This window comes from Microcebus murinus, chromosome 9 (assembly GCF_040939455.1).
Source record: "Microcebus murinus isolate Inina chromosome 9, M.murinus_Inina_mat1.0, whole genome shotgun sequence".
Taxonomy (NCBI): Eukaryota; Metazoa; Chordata; class Mammalia; order Primates; family Cheirogaleidae; genus Microcebus; species Microcebus murinus.
In genome coordinates, this window is record NC_134112.1 from 98701444 (window position 1) to 98722170 (window position 20727).

At 58.6% G+C, this 20727-nt stretch overlaps 1 protein-coding gene across 4 annotated transcripts in view; it reads right to left on the minus strand.

The window, feature by feature from the left end:
- The window catches only part of PRKAG2 (protein kinase AMP-activated non-catalytic subunit gamma 2), a 248261-nt gene that overhangs the window by 157306 nt on the left and 70228 nt on the right, over window positions 1–20727 (minus strand). For 3 of the 4 annotated variants that reach the window (XM_012786213.2, XM_012786215.3, XM_012786217.3), the window contains exons 2-3: window positions 20637–20708; window positions 16408–16687 (exon numbers count right to left, since the gene is read on the minus strand). In XM_012786213.2, coding sequence (XP_012641667.2) covers window positions 16408–16687; window positions 20637–20708 — 352 coding nt within the window. The remainder of the gene's footprint in view (window positions 1–16407; window positions 16688–20636; window positions 20709–20727) is intronic. The other variant, XM_076006742.1, reaches the window with a different exon arrangement.

The following is a 20727-nucleotide window of genomic DNA, read 5'->3' on the forward strand; positions in this document are numbered from 1 at the left end:
ACGGTGTGGCCGTCCCTAACAAGTCAAACACAGAGTTGCCACGTGACCCAGAAGTCCCACTCCCAGGCATACACATACCCAAGAGAACTGAAGACGGCTTTGTCCAAACAACTTGTACGGGAACGTCCGTTCCCAGCAGCACCACTCGCCAAAGCCAAAGGTGGAGACAACCCCAGTGTCCATCCGCGGATGAATGGGGAAGCAAAGTGTGGCCTTGTCATGTGATACAATACTATTCGGCCATAAAAAGGAACAGGGTACTGGTAGGTGCCACAGTGCAGATGAGCCTTCGAGCAGTACGCTAAGCGAGAGAAGCCAGATTCAGAAGGTCACACATCGTACGCTTCCATTTACACGGGGCATCCGGAACAGGCAAGTCCACGGAGAAAGAGAGCAGATTAGCGTTTGCCAGGGGCTGTGGGCAGGGGCCCCGGGGAGTGATGCTCGCGGGCGTGATTCCACGTGGGGTGGCGAACTAGTTCTGGGACCAGACGGTGGGGATGGCTGCACAACACTGTGAATGCACTTGGTGCCACTGAATGATACACTTTAACACTGCAGTCCCCAAACCCCGGGATGCGGCCTGGTACCAGGCTGTGGCATCACCACCTGAGCTCTGCCCCCTGTCCTGTAACCCCATCCGTGGAAAAAGTGTCTTCCACGAAACTGAGCAACCGGGCACACAGCAGGAGGTGAGCCGCAAGCGAGCGAGTGAAGCTTCATCCACATTTCTTTTTTTTTTTTGAGACAGAGTCTCACTTTGTTGCCCAGGCTAGAGTGAGTGCCGTGGCGTCAGCCTAGCTCACAGCAACCTCAAACTCCTGGGCTCAAGTGATCCTCTTGCCTCAGCCTCCCGAGTAGCTGGGACTACAGGCATGCGCCACCATGTCTGGCTAATTTTTTCTATATATATATTTTAGTTGTTCAGCTAATTTCCTTCTATTTTTAGTAGAGACAGGGAATCACTCTTGCTCAGGCTGGTTTCGAACTCCTGACCTTGAGCAATCCTCCTGCCTCGGCCTCCCAGAGTGCCAGGATTACAGGCGCGAGCCACGGCACCCGGCCCCCTGATCCGCATTTACGGCCGCTCCTGCCGCCCCCCGTCGCTGGCTTCACCGCCCGAGCTCTGCCTCCTCCCACCCCTGTCTGGAAAAACCGTCTTCCACGAAACTGGTCCCTGGTGCCAAAAAGGTTGGGGACCACTGCTTGAACATGAGTAAGGTGGTAAATTGATATTATGTGTATTTTACCACAATAAAAAAGTTGGATTAAACTTACAGATACTAGAGGAAAATATGATAAATTCTTCTACAATCTGGATTTCCAACGATGACCAAGCGTGCTCATGCTGCAGTCTAAGGGCCATTTTCATGTCTTTTGAGAACTGTCTATTCACGTCCTTTGCCATACTGATTCAAAGAGATCATACCTTTTACAGCTACGCAGTGCTCCGCGGTGTGGACGCACCTTCTTTACTTTGTCCAACTCCCCTCCTATGGATAAGCGTTTAAGTTGTCTTCAAAAGTCCGCTGGGAGGGCCTGGAAGCAGCGGAGCCCCAGGTGCGCTGGGCACACCAGGCCCCACCTGCCACGAACAGTCACGGAGCTCTTCAGAGCAACGGCGGACTCCAGGGCCGGGACAAAGAGACACGAGAGAGCCAGAGAGTCAGGGAGTGCCCATGACAGGACGGGGACACCACAGGGCACAGGGACCAGCCTGAAGAGGCTCCTGCTGGCCTGGCCTAAGACAATTTGAGCATCAAAATACGATCGCGACAAACTACAACCCACAGAGAAGAATACAAATCCATGAGTCTAAACCAGGCGTCCTCAAACTACAGCCTGCGGTGGGCCACATGCGGGTGTTTTTGCCCGTTTGTTTTTTCACTTCAAAATACGATATGTGCAGTGCGCATAGGAATTTGTTCATGGTTTTTGGTTTTTTTAAACTATACTCCGGCTCTCCAACGGTCTGAGGGACAGTGAACTGGCCCCCTGTTTAAAAACTTTGAGGATCCCTGGTCTAGACTTATATACATACACACATACACAGGGAGAGAAGGCAAATCTCTCCCCACCAGTCAATGTAGAATTAGTGATAAAATTAGAAAATCCCTTTTCGGTAACCACCGTAGTCATAATCCAGGCAAGAATCATCAATCCCTGCTAATAGCATTAGCACGTGGAAGTTTGATGACAAAGAACGTATTTACATAATTCCAAAGTAGCTCCCGCCAAGATAGTGCCTGATGACAAAAAGGGGAAAACGAGCTCTCTGTCAAAGCGGAGAGCGTTCGCGCCACATGGAGGGGCTGCAGTGGCCTCACGTGCTCCCTGCTGGGACGCCTGGGGCGCGGGCAGCGGCCGTAGGAGCCCAGCCCAGCGGACTCTGGCCGCGAGGAAACGTCAGACAAACCCAAAGCCAGGGGCAGGCTGCACGACAACTGGCCCGTGAGCTCTTGAAAAACAGTAAGGTCAGGAAAGATGAGACAGGACCGAGGAGCTGCTCCAGAGTAAGAGACTGAAGGGGAAGGACAACAGAATGCAACGGACAACCGGGCAGTCCCCGTAGAAGAAAGCGCGCTGCCCAGGTGGCCTGCAGAACGCGCAGGAGTCCGCAGCCTAGCTAGCAGCACCGGCCGTGTTAACGATAACGTCCTGACTTTGATAAGCATGCTGTGCTTTGGGGAATGACCTCAATTTTACAAAACACACACTAAAATGTTTAGGGGTAAAGGGACAAGATACCCGCAATTTACTCTCAACGGTTCCGGGTTCACGTGAACCCGCGAGTGCGCGGGGAGCGAGAGAGGCCGGGTAGAAGCAGACGTGGTCACGTGCCGGCTGTGGAGACTCTGGGTGAGGAGTACCTGAGAACTCTCAGTGACGCGTTTGCAATTTTTCTGTTAAGTTTGAAGTTGTCGGAATAAAATGCTACTTTAAAAAAGGAATGCAGCAATAAAGCGGTCAGGGCAAGAACGCAGCATGGGTCAGCCCCACTTCCTACCGTCCCCTGCGGTGGGACCGTCACCCAAGCAGGCCCGCAGAGGGCCAGAGGACTCTACGATTCCCGGAGGGAAAGGAGATACTTCTGGGAATTTTTCCTTGGCTTCTCTCGGACAATAATAACTGCCCCAAACACGTGTGGCCCAGCCCGAGCTGGCAGGGACATCTGCCCAGCGGGCGCCAGGGGGCGCCGTCCCCGGGAACCGCAGAGGGTGCCAGGCCGCATAGCTCCGCAATGCGTTGGCCGGACTTTTCAGGAAACTTGGATGCCACACATGCTTTTCCTTTCTTTGTGGGCAGGCAGATGAGTCACGTTTTTCTGGAGTCTGTTCAGCCCCGGGACTCAGACCTCATCAGCTGCCCCGATCCGGAAGGCTCCGCGGCGGCGAGCGAGCTCGGGGCCTAGGGTGCTGGTGCTGGCCGGGGCCTGGGCGGGGGCCTTGGGCAAGGCAGACAGTAATGCCGGATTGTGGCAACGTTGGGGACAGGCCTGGGGCCTCTGCCTGGGGGCGGCCTGAGGGAGGACGGGGCCTCCCCGGCTTCCTCTTTCCCCCTTCCCCGCCCGCCCGCTCTGGCCCGCACCTGGCGGTGCCCACTGGTCCGCCGGGCCCTGCTCCGTCTCCCCGCTGCCCACGGCCACTCTGGCACCGGGCAGAGAGCTGAAGGAGCAGCATCGCTGGAGGAAGGGTCAGAAGGGGTTGCTGCAGAAAGAATCAGACCAGGGCCAGCAGGAGGGGTGCGCGGGGTGGGCGAGAGTGGCAGACACCACCCGGCAGGGAGGGAAGTCGAGATTTGGGGCCGCAGCTGCGGGACGGGACGCAACGCCACGCCCCCTGCTCACCACCCCTCCACGTGTCGGGGGGGCTTCTCACCGCAAGGGAACGAGCACCCCCTTATTCCAGGGGCACCCCTGCCCTCTCTATGCCTCTCCTCCGATCACCGTCGGTCCTCCCTCCTCTCGGGCATCCCCTCCTGTCACCCTGCCGTGGGACAGCTCTCTGCCACCTGCCCCAGGCCCAGCCACGTGGCCCTGTAGTCCTTCCCGTGGACTGCAAGGAGCACAGCTGGCGGCCAGGAGCACATGGTACCCGCAGACTCCCGCCTCTGAGCACGCGGAGAGCTCATGTTCCTTTGAACGGAGGAGCCACCCGGATTTCACCGGGAACCTTCCTGCTTTGGGAGCACTCGGGGAGGCTCCCTGCCCCTGCAAGGCGGGGCACTCGCCCCAGACGAACCCCTCACTGCATCCGTCCCAGGCACCCAGCCCAGCGCACGGCACAGGCAGGTGAAATGACTCCGTAGCACTGCCCAGGTGCGCTGGCACCTCATGCTGGCCTCACGTTCACTCCGCGCCCCGCCATGCTGTCTGGCACGCAGGGGCTGGCCCCGACCCTGACCCCGGCTGCCGGCTGCTGCCGCATGCCAAAGCTCCCTTCTCTGCCTGCTGGTGGGGAGAGGTGAGGCCCCGGCAGGGTCTCTGGCTCCATTCCTGCCAGACAGAACCACCGCGGCTCCGGTTCCAGCTCCCTCCAGGCGCCCACCAGGCCTCCTCCCCTCCCTCGGGCGGGACAGGGTTCTGTTACTGATCTCCGGGCTGCTTCCCAGCTCTTCCCCCGCCTTCACAGACAGGAGCACGTAATGACGGCCATGCAGGCCTGTATTAAGTTCGGGATGGGTGAAGCTTGTAGGGGGTTTCTGTCTCCTGGTGGGACCTGGGCTGATGTGTGACACCAACGGCCACCTCCAGAGAAGATCGGGAAGGTGTCGGCACGGAGCTCCTGCAGGGTCACGGGCCTGAGTCCAGCCCTAGACGCCAGGGCACTGCAGCGGCTCAGGTCTGACCCGCGCTTTGGGGCTTGCTCTGCGCTTAGGCACAGTGGGAGCCACTGACGCTGGCCGCCAGCCCTGCTTGCTGTTTGCTCTACGGGGCGCAGGGAGTGGGGCTGCCCAGCCCCCGGCAGGCCCCGGCATGTCAGTGGAAGACACGGAGACTCTAAAGTCTTAAGAACTCAAGTTCGTTCCTCCACACAAAGTACAAGACCATTGGCATTTTATGCGAAAACAGACTTTTATTTGAAAAATAAACTCGGATCGCTGGGACATAAAGGAAGAGCTGTCTGTGATCCAAACGCTGAAATGATGTGAAAGGACCCCGAGTTTTACAAGTTAAAATAAACTTCACTGGAAACCTCATTCGAATTGCAAACAGCTCTCAGAGCAGGAGGCCTGAAGCAGAGCCCCGGGGCAGCAGGAGCGGGTAAGGCTCACAGGGCCTGACCCACCCCAGGCGGGCTGTCCAGGGTGGGGGCTGAGTATTCTAATTTAACTACAAGCAGAGAAAATTTACTTTTGGGGGGATGTTGGAAGTACATGTGACCTGGGTCAGGGTAGAAGCCCAGCACCGCCCTCCCTTCCCCCCGGCTGCTTCTCTGTGCCCCGGTAAGTCCCCAAACGCATCGCCTCCCAGCATTCCCAATCTGTCCTGCTGTTCTCTGGCCATCTGGGGGGCGGGGGGCGGAGGTATTTTCCAAACTGCAATCACTGCGCCCTCAGGCTGTCATCAAATCCACCGTGCCACCAGTGTGAGCATGCCGAAAGAAGAGAATAGAGTACGGGGTACACAGTCCAGGGTAAATACTGTTTCCTGAAAAATGGTTTTCAGTCATACCTGTGCACTGCATTGCGACATCAAGCACATTTCTTACTGTGGGCTGCAGTCAGAGAAGCTCTCAAACCCCTGCTGTGATGAAGCTTTGGTGGCCTGACGCCAGTGCCTCAGTGCTGAAGATTTCCGTCACTGGGCGGGCGGATGTGAGCCCCCCAGGCACCGGGGTACACTCTCTGATTTCTGTTTTTAGCTTGTCCTACCAGACACCATGGTTGTGACCCAGAGTAGCCTTCGGTGTAATCAGAGAAGGTGGCTATCCAGGTCAGTGATTTGCAACTCTTTGTGTTCCAGTAGGACAAAGATACCGTCGCCATGCCCAGCAGCCCGGTAGGTAGCTGTCACTGGGTGTGAACTGCTGCCCACGTAAGACAAGATGCCATTTATTGCTCAGCGAGGGGCCGGCTGGCCTTTGACTCCCATGACGCCTGTTTGGGGGCCTTTGCCAGAACCTGTGATCTGAGGGGGGGATGGAAGAGGACGGAGCCCACAGAGGGGGGGACACAGGGCGGGGGATCCAAGGTCCCCAGAGACACGGTGTCCTTTCCACGTGGGGCACCATCTGTGTACCCCGAGCACTGACGGGTTCTGGGGTGTGACGAGCCACCAGTAGAGAGAGCCTGGGGAAGAAGAGGCACGTGCGAGAAAAGCTCAGTCGTGACAAGGAGACAAGCAGGCCATAGACGCTGTCACGAGAGAACAGACTGCAGGGACTGAAAATAACAGCGTATTTCAGGGCTCTGCCAGATTGCTCCAGGCAAGCGTGACCGGGCAGGGCTTGCTGGGGAAGGCAGAGCTCAGAGGAGGTCTCCAAGGCGGCGGGGGACCATCATACTCCATCTCCGGGTCTGTGCTGGCCGCACCCCCAGCGGCCCTCACATCTGTCTCTACCATCTCTTCTCTGGGCAGGTGCCAGAACGCACCCTCCGAAAGCAAGTCATTCTCTAGAGCAGGGGTCCTCAAACTTTTTGAACAGGGGGCCAGCTCACTGTCCCTCAGACCGTTGGAGGGCCAGACTATAGTTTTAAAAAAACTATGAACAAATTCCTATGCACACTGCACATATCTTATTTTGAAGTAAAAAAAACAAACGGGCAAAAAACACCCGCATGTGGCCCGAGGGCCGTAGTTTGAGGACCCCTGCTCTAGATCAACCTCTGGTGCTTCCTGCGTCCCTCAGCCGAGACCTGGGCTCCTGACCTCCACCTGCAAGGCCCTCCCCAACCTCACCCCTGCACCTGCTCCCTCCCCACTCAGTTCTCCTGCCAGCTCAGAGGCTGCTACTGCCTCAGGACATTTGCACGCTATTCCCTCTGCCTGGCCACCCCCCACCCCCCCCACCCAAATGTCTGCATATGGCAGCCTTACACCTTTTCCCCCGTGTTTTTCCTTGTAGCACTTGGCACCACACAGCACATTCCTGCATATGGCACCTCCTTCTTGTCTGTCCCCAGAACGTCACCCCCATGAGGGCAGGGGCCAGCTGGCTCACAGGTGCGTGCATCGTCCTAGAACTTGGGACCAAATGAGCGTCTCCAATGCTGGTGACTCCCCCCTACAGGCCCGGTCCGCTGTGAGTTCTCCCCGTCTGCTCTGCGACCCCAGCTGCCTTTGTCCGGGAGGTGCATTTGAACAGGGCCAAGCAGGAAAACACTCCAGGCGGGATGGGCCCTGCTGCTTTCCCCGGCAAGGCCAACCTGCGCCCAGGAGGCGGCTCAGCGTGTGAGACTATGTCGCCCCCTAGTGGTCGTTCAGCCACAAAGCCAGAAAAACGCCAAGGCAGGCTGTTCCCAGGACACCTGCCGGACCCAGACCTGCGTCCCACCCACGTTTCCCTACAGGTGCAATCAGGTGCAAACAAACTTTCAGATGATAAAGGTGAAAAGGGACAAATATTAAGGCCCTCTCGTCCTGAATGTGGGAGAGATTTAATATTTCTTTCCTTCCTTCCTTCCTTCCTTCCTTCCTTCCTTCCTTCCTTCCTTCCTTCCTTCCTTCCTTCCTTCCTTCCTTCCTCCCTCCCTCCCTCCCTTCCTTCCTTCCTTCCTGGACGTGGCTTAGGTGATGCTTCCCACCTGCGTCCACAGCTACTGGAAGGTGGGCACCTGTGAGCTCTGCAGGTGGGACGGAGCAGGGTTTGTGCTGGTCTGCGCAGGTCCGGTCTCGTGGGGGCCACGGGTGAAGAATGTAAAGAGGTGTTCCAAGAGCTGTCACAAGCAAGTGAACTCCACAGGCTGGGGCTCACGACAGATGCAGCGGCTGCAACCTGGGGGAGTTGGTGGGGTCTTCCCTCGTCGGGGCAGTGTGGGGTCCGAGTCACCCTCTAGGGGTGCCGGGTGGTGCACGGAAGGCCACTGAAACCTGGAGTAGCCGGAGCAAGGAGCCAAGGACCTGGTGTCAGCTGCACGTTCTCTTTTGCTAGAAGGCCAGAGGGAACCTCTGCTGGCAGAGCCCCCTGCCTTTGGCTGCAGGAGCTCGCCAAGTGGCAGGAACGCCCCTGCTCCCCCAGCCCCGCGGGGTCCGCCTGCTAGCCCCCCCCACCCCGCTCAGCTGCACTGTCTGCTCTGACAGGACTCTGCTCCTCCAGGCTCTCCCGCCCGGGAAGGGCCTGGACACTGAGTGAGACGGGGCTTCCCCGGAGAGCCACCTTGTCAGCAGGAAGCACATCGGCTCCCCAGCCTTGCTCTGCCCCCCAATCCAGGGCTGGGGTGTCATGACGCTTGCCCAGTCCTAACCCGTCCCCACCTTGAAAGACCCGCCTTCAACCAGACTTGGGGCGCCAATGCACTCTGACCTTCCTGACGGCTCTGTGGAGCATGGGGTGAGCGCCCCCACCGTGGGGGGCTGCGGGCTGCGTTGGCGGTGTTGGGGGGAGGGGCGGCTTTCCGTAGTGTTTTGCTGCATTTAAGAGAAAGAAGAAGAAACTAACCAAGACAGAAGGGGCAAGAACAAGCCTCAGTGTAGCAGAGAGGAGACAAGCAAAAGTAAACTTTTGCTACTTTAAAGCTATTTTCCAAGGAAAATAGCCGGGTAGTGTGGATGCAGTCGGTGCCTGGGCTGTGGACTGTGCTGGCTTGGATGGCATCTCCCCCAGAGCCCCGCTCTTCCCGGAACCTCAGAATGTGACCTTATTTGGAAATAGGGTCGTTGCAGATGTAACTACTGAAGGTGAGGTCATCCTGGAGTAGGGTGGGCTCTTCTTCTCATCTGACTGGTGTCCTTTTAAGAAAAGGAGATCACACACACACACACACACACACACACGTGACGATGCAGGCAAGGACTGCAGTGACAGGTCTACAAGCTGAGGGATGCCAGGGTTTGTGGGCAAACCCCGGAAGCTGGGAGAGGCCTGGAGCACACCCTCCCCTAGCGCCCTCAGAAAGAGCGCGCCCTTCCCAGCACTCTGGGAGGCCGAGGCGGGAGGATCCCTCGAGGTCAGGAGTTTGAAACCAGCCCGAGCAAGAGCGAGACCCCGTCTCTACTAAAAATAGAAAGAATAAATTGGCCAACTAAAACTATACAGAAAAAATTAGCCGGGCATGGTGGCGCGTGCCTGTAGTCCCAGCTACTTGGGAGGCTGAGGCAGGAAGATCACTTGAGCCCAGGAGTTTGAGGTTGCTGTGAGCTAGGCTGACGCCACGGCACTCTAGCCCAGGCAACAGAGTAAGACTCTGTCTCAAAAAAATAAAATAAAATAAAATAAAATAAAATAAAATAAAATAAAATAAAATAAAATAAAATAAAATAAAATAGCACGCCCTGCTGACATCTTCATTCCGCCCTATATAAATATATAAATACCCCCAAATCCTTCCAATAAATCGCCTTCCTTGTTAAAAAGAAGTAGGGCGAGAGTAAAAGGATGGGGACCAAAACTGGGTTTGGAAATAAGGCTGGAAAGGCATCCCCTCATGCCTTTCGTACAAATCTGGTTCAAAGAGTCCTGGCAGGCGGTGCAGACGGGCAAGCTGGGCTATTACACGATTCGTGTCCACTGTGGATAAAAACAGCCCAGTTGGTCCGAAGTTCAGCCGTCCTTGGTGCTGGGACCAGACGGGAAACTCCCCCCGGGGCTCTCGTGTAATGAACAGCCCCCACCACAGCCTCCCGGTGCGCACGGCGGGTGTCACGGGCTGGCTCTGATTAAGACGCCCCACACACCCGGTCCAGGAACAGGTCTGCAAGCATGGAGAAGGGGGGACAGGTGGACACCCTCCACGCAGGCCTCACACAGCCTGGGGCTCCTCACTTGCCGTGGCGCAGTAGCAATACAATGTGATTCTTGGGGTCCCCCCAGGAGCTGCCCATGGCTTTATTCATAAATCTGGTTTTGGGGAGTCAGGGGAGGAGATGACCCTGCTTCTGTGCACAGCCCCGTCTTCCAGGAGCCACGACTCAGAAGAAAAGGGTGCTCGGACGTTTGTTACACACATTTGCTTTGTGTAAATAAATGTTTGCAATTTTATATTAAAGATGGAATAAGGCCGGGCGCTGTGGCTCACGCCTGTAATCCTAGCTCTTGGGAGGCCGAGGCGGGTGGATTGCTCAAGGTCAGGAGTTCAAAACCAGCCTGAGCAAGAGCGAGACCCCGTCTCTACTATAAATAGAAAGAAATTAATTGGCCAACTGATATATATATATATAAAAATTAGCCGGGCATGGTGGCGCATGCCTGTAGTCCCAGCTACTCGGGAGGCTGAGGCAGGAGGATCGCTTGAGCCCAGGAGTTTGAGGTTGCTGTGAGCTAGGCTGACGCCACGGCACTCACTCTAGCCTGGAAAACAAAGCGAGACTCTGTCTCAAAAAAATAAAAAATAAAAAATAAAAAAAATAAAGATGGAATAAGCGTTAAAGCTTCTAACTGTGTATTTTTTACTTTTATAGATTTTTTCTTTTTTTTTTTTTTTTTGAGACAGAGCCTGGCTTTGTTGCCCAGGCTAGAGTGAGTGCTGTGGCGTCAGCCTAGCTCACAGCAACCTCAGACTCCTGGACTCAAGCAATCCTCCTGCCTCAGCCTCCCGAGTAGCTGGGACTACAGGCATGCACCACCATGCCCGGCTAATTTTTCTATATATATCAGTTGGCCAATTAATTTCTTTCTATTTATAGTAGAGACGGGGTCTCACTCTTGCTCAGGCTGGTTTTGAACTCCTGACCTCGAGCAATCCACCTGCCTCGGCCTCCCAGAGTGCTAGGATTACAGGCGTGAGCCACCTCGCCCGGCCAACTTTTATAGATTTTTAAACTATGATCTTATACATGTGTTTTGGGGGAGCTATGATAAGTTTTATGGCAAACGGTACTGTTAACTTTTTATTGTCATCAAAAGTGCATAGAAATCCTATTACTCCCCTTATTCTTCTACTGCCCTTAACCCTAGTACACACACACACACACACACACACACAAATCTTTCCTTGTTTTATCATTATAAAAATAATAAAAATATTTTGCTAGTATGGGGGGAAAAAAAGCACAACCAAAAACGAAGTGGCAGGAGCTGGAGGTGACCCTCCCAGTCAGGAAATGCCGAGAGCCCAGGTACCGCAGTCCCACCTGGACACAACCTGGACCTTCAGGCTTCCTCAGTGCAAGGTTGGGGCAGGGTGGCTTCCTCTGGGGACAGCCAGGGAGCTGGGCCCGATGGTTCAAGGGCAACGACATGTGCAGTCGCCCTGCGGACCAGACTTGCTCTGGTCTGAACACGCCACCCTGGGGGGCTTCTCCGAAGGAGCCAAGCCCCCACCCCGAACCTGGCCGATTCTCGCCCTGTGAGCAGCTCAGAGCCACGGCCTTCCTGGGCCCAACCCTCGACTGTCCCACCAGACGGCAAAGCAGAGCCCCAATAAGCCACGCCTTCTCTACAGCACCTCGCAAGGGACGACACGGAAACTGCGTATTTTCTGGCCAAGGACATTGAAGGGCCTTTAAAAAAATGCTGGACAGAAAACTGCAGCATGGACTCCTGCCTCTCAGGAAGCCGGAGTGCGGCCCATCTTCCATACTCAGCATCCTGTCCACGTCTGCCCCGATGACAGAGAGCTGCAGGGCCTGAGCCCCGTGTCCTGTAGGGAGGGCCCCGCCGGGCACCGAGGACTTCAGCACACAGCCCAGGCCCGGTGCTGTGAGCAGCTGCCTGCATTTCTGCCCTAGGACAAAGCCACCCCCGGCTCACTGAGCTCACGGACCACACTCAGGTCTGGGAGGAGAGGTCGGGGTGCAGCCAGGCCTGGTCTGTGCAAGTTGCTGGTGGCTGGGGGCACACACACCTGGAGTGGGGGGTGGGGGGTGGGCGGTGGAGCGGTGAGGCCTTTGGGTACATGGCTGGGGGGGACCAGAGGCCCAACATCTCTGTCTCTGAGCCCCAGCCTCTCCCCAGGCCCCCTGGGTGCTGGACACTCTGGGGTCAGCCCCCCCCCGAGGGTGCAGCCCCCTACTCCCCAGCCTGTAGCTCAAGCCCCCCCAGTGCGGGAGGGACAGGGAAGCCCACCCGGCCACTCCGCCTGCCTTCCTCTCTGCCCTTGGCTGTCAAGAGCCAGCGTGGGAGCCTGGGGCTCTTCCTCCCCCCTGCGCAGAGCGCAGCCCCAGGGAGGGGCCGCTGCCAGGGCTCGGCCTGGGCGCCAAGGTCTGCCCTTCCCGGCTGCAGCGGCCCAAGAGTCGGCAAAGCCAGCCGGGCCGGGCACACTGGCTTCTGCTCCACCACCAGGGTCCCGCCCCGAACCTCCACCCTCAGCTGATGCGCAAACGCCTGCCCTGCCCCTCCCGCTGCCCCTCCCGCCACGGTCAGCCCTGACCCGGCGCAGGCCCAGCGTTCTCCGTGGCTCTTCTCCACCAACACCTGCCGCCTCTGTTCCACGCCCTGCCACCGTCCCACAGCTCAGGGCCGGAGGTCGGCATTTTTTTCAAAACCCACTCATTTTTAGTGACCGATAAATGAATATGGCCTCAGAAAATCGGAACGTCTCAGATAAAACAAAGTTGTTCTTAGACCCACTCATCCAACCCTAACCCTGCATTTGGAGGCTGCGGCCGGAGTCTGATGAATGCTCCTTTGTAAAAATAGAAGAGGTGTGTGTAGCCACATACACACACACAGACGCACACACACACGTACACATGTATGATACACACACACATCCACACACGTGCGTGTTCGCTTATGTGCTCTCCTCCCCGACACCTGGGTCCCTTCCCGGCCCTCCCAGCTCCAACTACCAGTCAGTCTGCCAGTGACTAAAACAAAACAGTTGAGAAACAGTGAAAACCTAAAAATCATAAATATCATCTAAGACACTGAAAGGGAGAAACACTTCAAGAAACGGACATGATTTCGAGAGATCTTTCTGGGGCTCAGTTGCTAAAGGAACAGCTCCTGTCCAAAGCGGCCAGCCCAAACCTCGAGGAGGACAGTGACGGAGGCTGCACTGGGTGCGCCTGGGCCCTGGGACGGGCTCTCCACCCCTCCCCCTCCCCCCGCAGGGCCCTCCTCCCCTCCCCTCCTCCTCTCCCCCTTCCCTCATCCCTCCTCTCCTCATCCTTCCTCCCCTTTTCCTCCTCCCCTCTCCTTCACTCCTCCCCTGATTCCTTCTCCCCTCCACCTCCTTCCCTCCCCTCCTGCCTCCTCCTCCTCCCCCTCCTCCCCTCCCCTCCTCCTCCCAGGGCTCTGCACCGCCTGGGCAGGAGGGTGGCAGCCTCCCCGTCTGGAGGCAGCTCTTGAGCTCCTACGCTGCCTTCGCACCCATCCCACCGTCGGGCTCTCTGCGACGCTGTCTGCCTCACTCAGAACGGCCGCCCCTCCTAACTAGGTTCAGCCTTCGTCACCCTCCTCCTCTGGCAGAGCCTCTGTTTGCCCCTTACCGGGGCCCCCGAAGATAGAAATCCCACCTTTTCACCACCAAGTCCAGCACATTCGGTTTTCCCAACGTCGCAATTTCCCAACCAGGCAAATCGTGCGCGCGTCTCCTCCTCTGCACAGCTGTTGTGCGCGACACAGAAGCCTTGTGCGTCCTTCTCATCGGGCGGCCCGCCGTCCCTTCCCCGGGCACGCACTCTGAGCCCGAATCTCCGGACAGTGCTAGCACGGGTGGACGGCGAGAAGAAGCGCTCCTCTTAAGGCAAAAGCACTGGAGGAAAAGTGACGGCGCCACACCTTGCAGGGCGTGGGGAGAGAGGCCAGCGTCCCCTGACCCCGGCACAGAATCCCTCCAAGTGACGCATCTGCTCCGTCCACACAGAGACTAGGACAGCCCAGCCCTCCTGGCCCCCAGAGTGGGGCTGGAGGAAGAACAGAGCCGCAGACCTGGCTTCCTGTCCCACGGCCGCCAACCGGATGGATGGGAGAGTCCTGAGCAGGCTCCTTACCCCCAGCTTACCTCCTGCACTGGGCCGGCCCCCCAGCCGACGTCCCACCCCCCCAGTGAGCCTCCCCGAGGGACTCCGCTGGTCACGGAGCCACACGGGAAATGCCAGAATCAGCCCAGTGGCTCATCTGGTCCTGGGAGCGCAGGCACAATGAGGGACACGGCTCGGCAGGTTGGAGGCGCCCGGCCCCTCCTGGGGACCGTTCGGCCCCGGCAGGGGTTTCTTTGGCTCAAAGCCACAGGTGTGAGCACGATGCCCAAGGTCGGTCCAACAGAGTGGCTGGAGCCCCCTGCCTGAGCATCTCTGGTTTCCAAAGCAGCAGCACATCCTAGCTGCTCAGTTAAAATTAAATTCTTGTTCCTTATTGGAATGAATCCCTGGGGTCCCAGAACCCCTGTCTCCCTCGGGGTCGGCAATTGGTCTGGGGGGCTAACTAACCTTTGGCTGCTTACGACATACGCTTCTCCAGCGCCCCCGAGCCCAGGGCCTCCCTGGGAGTTCAAACTGAGAAGGGGCGCCAGGATCAGCCTGCCTGGCTCGTCCTGCTCCCTGGGCTCCGGGCTGTGGCTCTCCCAGGCTTCCTGCATCTTCCTTTCTGCCTCCTGAGACGCCTCTGGTCCCAACGGGCTGCCCAGCCACACCACGAGTCCTCCACATCCCGAACCCGCGGTCTGAGCTGTACACCTTGACCTTCCTGCACAAGGTACTGGGTTGGATAGCAGCCCCCCAAATTCGTGTCCTGCCCAGAAAACCTTAGACTGTGACCTTGTTTGGAAGTAGGATTGTTGCAGATATCATTAAGTTAAGATGAAGTCATACTGGGGCAGGGTGGGGCCTCATTTCATCTTACAAGAAGAGAGAGACACACAAGGGGAGAGCACCACGTGACAATGGAGGCAGAGGTGTAAGTGATGCCAAAAGCCCAGGAACACCCGGGATGCCGGCAGCGCCCAGAGCTGGGAGAGGGCCTGGAGCAGACCCTCCCCTGGAGCCCGAGGACGGAGCCTGGTCCTGCTCATTCCTCGATCTTGGGCTTCTGGCCTCCAGAAGTCTGGGCGAATACATTTCTGATGTCTTAGCTACTCAGCTTGTGGCACTTTGCTAACAGCAGCTAGGGAGTGAATACAGCCTAGCTCTGCTGTAACCAACACAGGCGTGAAGCCACCTGCTAGGAGACAGGCTGCCTGGTGCGGGGCTGGCCTGCCCTTCCCTCCGCTTAGGCGGTACACGATGAAACATCTGAGAAGTTCGGGATGCTGTCAAGAACCTGGGATGTTCTCTAGAACATTGTGACACCAGTGCTAGAACATTCTGCTCCCTGCCGGGCTTTGCAGATGGAGTCCCCACCGACTTTCCACCGGTAATAGTAATGCCTGCCAGGGGACCACTTTGTCACACCTGCGATACCCCCATCACGTGACACTGTGTTTGCAGTTAGGTGCATGAGTGGGCAGAGGAGCAGTCATTCCAGGGAGATGATTTTAGGGGTACTAGAAACAATACTCCCCCCTCCACACACACACACAAACACACACACAAAAGTAAAGAAATGAAAACTCCCTCCCCTTCCTTTCCTTACAAATCAGAAAAGAGAGTGAAATTCACTCTTGCTGCCACCTGGCCTTGCAGATCCTATACTGCTCACCATGCAGGTCTTTTGAGTGCAAATGCAACCTGGAGAGAAAGAAATACCATCCCTGACCTCTGATGCTCAAAGGCAAGCTTGTTTTCTGAATCTCTGTCTTCCTTAATGCAAAAGCTCCACCTTAGCAGGAAGAACTAGAAGAGCAGAGGCCGGAAGGGAACCAGTAAACTCCATCCGCTTTACCGTTTGCCTTGCACATTTCATGTTACGATCAACGGTGCTCAAATGAGACTATTTTATCCGCGGATCACACATACAAGCCGAAGGGACTCTCTCTTAAACACACACATTTCCTCCCCCCGTTTCTCCAGCAAATCCATCCCAGCTTCCATTCCCTGCTGCCCGGAGCCCAGAACAAAAACGTCAGGATCTGCCAGAAGCAGGTACAGTCAGACCCTCAAATGCCAAACGGCAGGGAGTGGGGAGACATGGGCAGAGCAAGCAGCCTGCCCTCTGGCCCGGGGCCACTTGGTTGTCCTTACAAGTCACACTGTGAGTGTCGCGATGTTTACAGTAAACATCAGGGACCATGCCATGCCGAAAGAGCTAGGCGTGATAGATCAGCGTGGGAAGAGAGTAGGCGATGGGCGGACATGACTTGTCCTGGACAGAGGTCTGTTCGAGGGGAGAAGGGGCGGAAACAGGCCTGGGCACTCAGCACCGCGCCCCGCACAGCCACCCGGCAGCCGAGTGGCACCCACCTGAAACAATAGCATCAATGTCTTACTTTTTCTGGAGCGGGAGAAAAACCTGATGCCGCCGGGAGAGGTAGAGGGGTTGGAGCTGGGCGAAGACTCTTTGGAGGAGGAGCGGAAGATCCCGCTGAAGCTCATGCGGCGGGGCGAGCGCGGCGGGGACTCCTGGTAGGAGAACGGGAACACCGTCTTGGGCGAGCCGGGGCTGGTCTTGGGCCTCACGGGAGCAGACACGGGGCTGGAGGGCCGCGCCTGGGGGCCCCTGGAGAAGAGCCCTTTGGAGGGGCTGCCCAAGCCGACGGGGCTGTCCACCTGTGGACAGACAAACGGATGCGGTCACCCCGAGGGTTGGGCACTCTGACCTCTGCCCTGCACTGGGCCTGTCATCGACGTCCCTCCCCAGCTCCCTGCCCAAGCAGCAGCCCTGAGCTGCCACCGAGGGGGCCACCAAACAGCCTGGAGGCAGGCATGCATGTGCCGCAAGGGTGGCCCGCCGTAGCCTGGTGGGCACCACACCCCGGAGGCCCACTGGCCATGCTGTCCCTCTCTGCAGAGGGCTTCCAGGTGGCAGAGGGGAGGAAAGGAAGAAGCAGCCGCAAGGGCTCCATGCACATCCTCCTCCTTGCCCTGCTGGCGGGTCTCAACCCCTCGCCTTTATCCTTCCCAGGGTCTGACCATGCAGGAACAAGGTCTCCTGCCTGCCTTGGAGGAAGAAGCAGACGCCCCTGTGATCCAGAACAGAGAGCACCTGGGACCCCAGCCGGAGCGAGGACGGAGATGAGAGATTTGCACCTCCGCGCTGCCCGGCATTCGGGTGGCCGAAGGTGCCCACAGAGTCAGGGAGAAAGTTCACAAGGCCCCAGCCTCTGAGGCGCTTCGCCGACGGCGAACGGTCATGGTTACAGCCTGAACAGTTACTGGGCCCTACAACTAAAGCCAGGGCACGTGACCCCTAGACGGGGAACTGCCCCGAGTGCCCACACCCCTGCGCCCCTGCTGTGCGGGTGAGGGCCACGCGCCCTGCAGGCAGGGGTGACCCGGCTCCAACCCCTGCTGTGCCATCCCAGGCTTGTCACTCAGTCCTGCTAGGCCTCGGTTTCCTCATCCGTAAAATGAGGATAGTCCTGCTATCACCTCGTGGGGCTGTTTGAATGTCAAGTGACACGTGTGGGCCAGGGCAGGGGACCTAACGCACAGGAGCTGCCCAGGCGTGGTGCACCACTGCCGCTGACCACTGGTGAGCTTGGGACACCGGAGCCAAAAGGGCCTCGGGGGCCACCCAGCTCAGCAGCAGGAAAGGAGAGGAACTTGTCCACGGGGCTCCTGGCGCAAGAACGAGATGAAACCCTGGACACGCTGCGCGCTGGTGCCCAGCGCAGGGCTGAGGAGGGAGGTCTGCGCACACTGAGGCAGCCTCTGCCCGGCTCTGTCCGCTCCACTTTGGGGCGCCTGGCCGGTAAGCCCTTCCACCACTAGAGGGCGCCCCAAACCCTGAGCTTGCAGATGCTCGAAGGCGGGTCAATGCCCTCGTGGGACTGCGTGGTCAGTGACCGGTGACCGCCACAGAGTCCAAGCTCCCCCCGGAGTAAGACCCAGCACCGCCAGGCTGGGGAGCAGGGACCGGCTTGGTGCCAGCACCTCCGCTGAATGGAGGTGCGCCACCAGGACATGCAACTCAAGCTCTGCTCCTTGCAGAGAAGTCCAAGGTCATTCTTTTGACCCCTTTATACGAAAAGCCCTTCGATTCTCATAGAATATTCCGTTTAGCCACTATCCCACCTGTCTGTGGGACTCAGGGTAAGTCCTGAGAATAAACTGAAAACCAAGAGGCTCTTCCAGAGCCGGGGTGTGGGGGGCGGGGCTGGGGAGGGGCCTGGGAAAAGCCTTGTCCCCAGCAAGAGCGGCAGGTGCGGGGAACAGAGGATGACCCTGCAGCAAGGACTCTGGACAGCAGCCCAAGCTTGAATCCTGGCTCTGTCCTCGGTGGTGAGATGAGGGGAGCAGCCTAGGAGGGGGGACATGGGAGAGGGGTCGAGCCCATGTGGCAGGGACAGACACCCCGGAAGGGCCCCCCAGACTTGCCTCACTGCGCTCTCTGCACTGCACAGGGAGCTCTGCCTGGCACGTGCCGACGTCCACTTGCGTGGCGGGGACAAAGGTGTGCAGGGAGGCCCGGGGACCGCAGGAGAGGGGGGAAGCGGCCCCCAGCCCAGAGCACCGTGAGCATGATGCCCACGAAGAAGTGTCCAGAGGTGCAAAACTGCCCTCGCGGGGGCCGGGACACAGAGAGGACGCTGAGAGCTGGGTGGGCTCCAGACAGCCCGACGGACAGAGGAGGTGGAGCTGGGGGCAGGGACAGAGGGCCGCCCCCACAGAGAGCGACACAGGGGGCCAGGGGGACCCCGGAGTTCACCTGAATGGGATTCCATCCTGTACCCAGAAAGCCAGGCCGAGGAAGCCAGACACCCGGGATCACGGCTGGGGAGGGAGACCCAGAAAGCAGAATTTCCACTCGTGTATCCCGAAAACAGCCCTGCCCAGTCCTTCCCACAGGGAGCCTGGGAGGCCGACTGCAGCCCGGGGTGAGATAGCAGGGAGGGAAGCACACGCCGCTTCCTGCGCGGCTCTATCAGGCCAGCCGCGGCCGGAAGGGACTTTGGCAAACGTTCCGGGATGATCCCGGGGTGCGGACGAGACTCCCAAGTGTGTGCCTGGCTCCTCGGGGGCTCACGGGCAGAGGCTTTGCAGACGGGGCCATTTGTCACGCAGCTGCCAGAGAGGAAGCCGAGGCCAGGGCCAGGCCTGCTGCTCGGGACTCAGCCACTGTCCCTTTCCTGAGTGGGGGAGGGGCGGCTCCAGGATCAGCCCGAGGGACCGACAAAGTGGACATCCGATGCCTCCCCAGCAGAGGGAATGGCACGGAGGAAGCAGGGGGCGGGGAGGGGCCAGGGAGGGTGGCCCCGTGAGAGCAGCCCTCAAGACCAGGCGCCAAGGTGAGGGGTCGGTGAGGGAGGGGGCGGCTGCAGCTGAGACCTTAGCAGATGGCAGGAACGCCTCCAAGGCCATTTTCTGCCCAGAGGCGATGTACTCCAGGCAATGACTCTACTCTGGAACCCTCTGGAGCCCCCAGAGCGGGGCCAGGTGGGCCTGGGTGGAGCCCCAGACCCCCCTGCACCTTTGCCGCAGCCTCAGGGCCTTCCTGGGTTTTCACATGAAGGAAGGGCTGTGCCGAGTCACAGGAGAGTGACCCAGGCCCTGCAGGGTTTGCCAACTCCGGGCCGGGGGCTCCTGGCTGCCCCTCCACTGCTCTGCTGGCCACGCTCTGCCCGGAGGCCATGTCCTGACTGTCTTTTCTGGCTCGGCCACAACAGCCGCTACCACGGCTGCTTGTTCAGGGCAGGGCGCGGCAGGGAGCCGATGCCAGCTGAGCCCCACAGGCCCAAACCAATTTGTTGATTCAGTTGTATGCAATTCACAATGCTTAGAGACTAGATTAGCCTTTTGCAGTGTTGGAACTGCTGCCCTGATCCCAGGCTGGCCAGCACCCAGCACCCGCTCCCAGATCCTGCACGCAGCGCCCCACGCTAGCCACTCCCTGCAGGTATCCCGCCCCGCCCCGGCCCACCTGGACCTCTCCTCCCCTGCCACGGCCACCCCAACGCCTCACCTGACGCTGGGGACCCCTCTCCACCCCAGCACCCCTTCCCAGCCCACAGCCACCTGGAGATGCTGGTTTCCTAATACAAGAAAAATCAGCCACGGGGGAGGGGACAGCCATGAGCTAGAGAGAGGAAAGGAACTGTGGGCAGGAGACAGAAAGGTGTGTGGAACTGTGGCGGGGGCAGGGGAGTTGCAAACTGCAGGGAAAGGAGAGAGCTCAAAGCCTGGGGTCCAAGTGGGCAGGGCAAAAGGGACCGGCCCAAAACCACACAACTGATGCTCCCACCCCGTCTCTGCCACCTGCGCCCGGGCTCAGCTCACTGTCAATCTCCTCATCCTCTGCCCGCTCTGGGGGGTCTAGCGGGCCACGGTCAGCCCAGAGCGAGGAGAAGAAAAAGGCATGCACAGCCCAGAAGGCTCTGTAGTTGGCCAGCCCGGCAGGACCGAGGGGCACGGCCCCGTGAGGTGAGCTGTCCGGGTGGCTCAGCTGCAGCCAGGTGCGCAGGTGGGCGTGCAGGTGGACACTCGGTGAGAGCGCAGGTGACGGTGGAAGTGGCGCCTCAAGTGAGCCGCAAGTGAGCTGCAAGAGAAGAGGCCTTACCTTACGCGGAGAAGGTTTCTCCGAACTCTCCAGGTCCCCGTCTAGGAGCGGCATGGCGAAGGAGCTCAGGTCCTAGGGCAGAGAGCGAGTG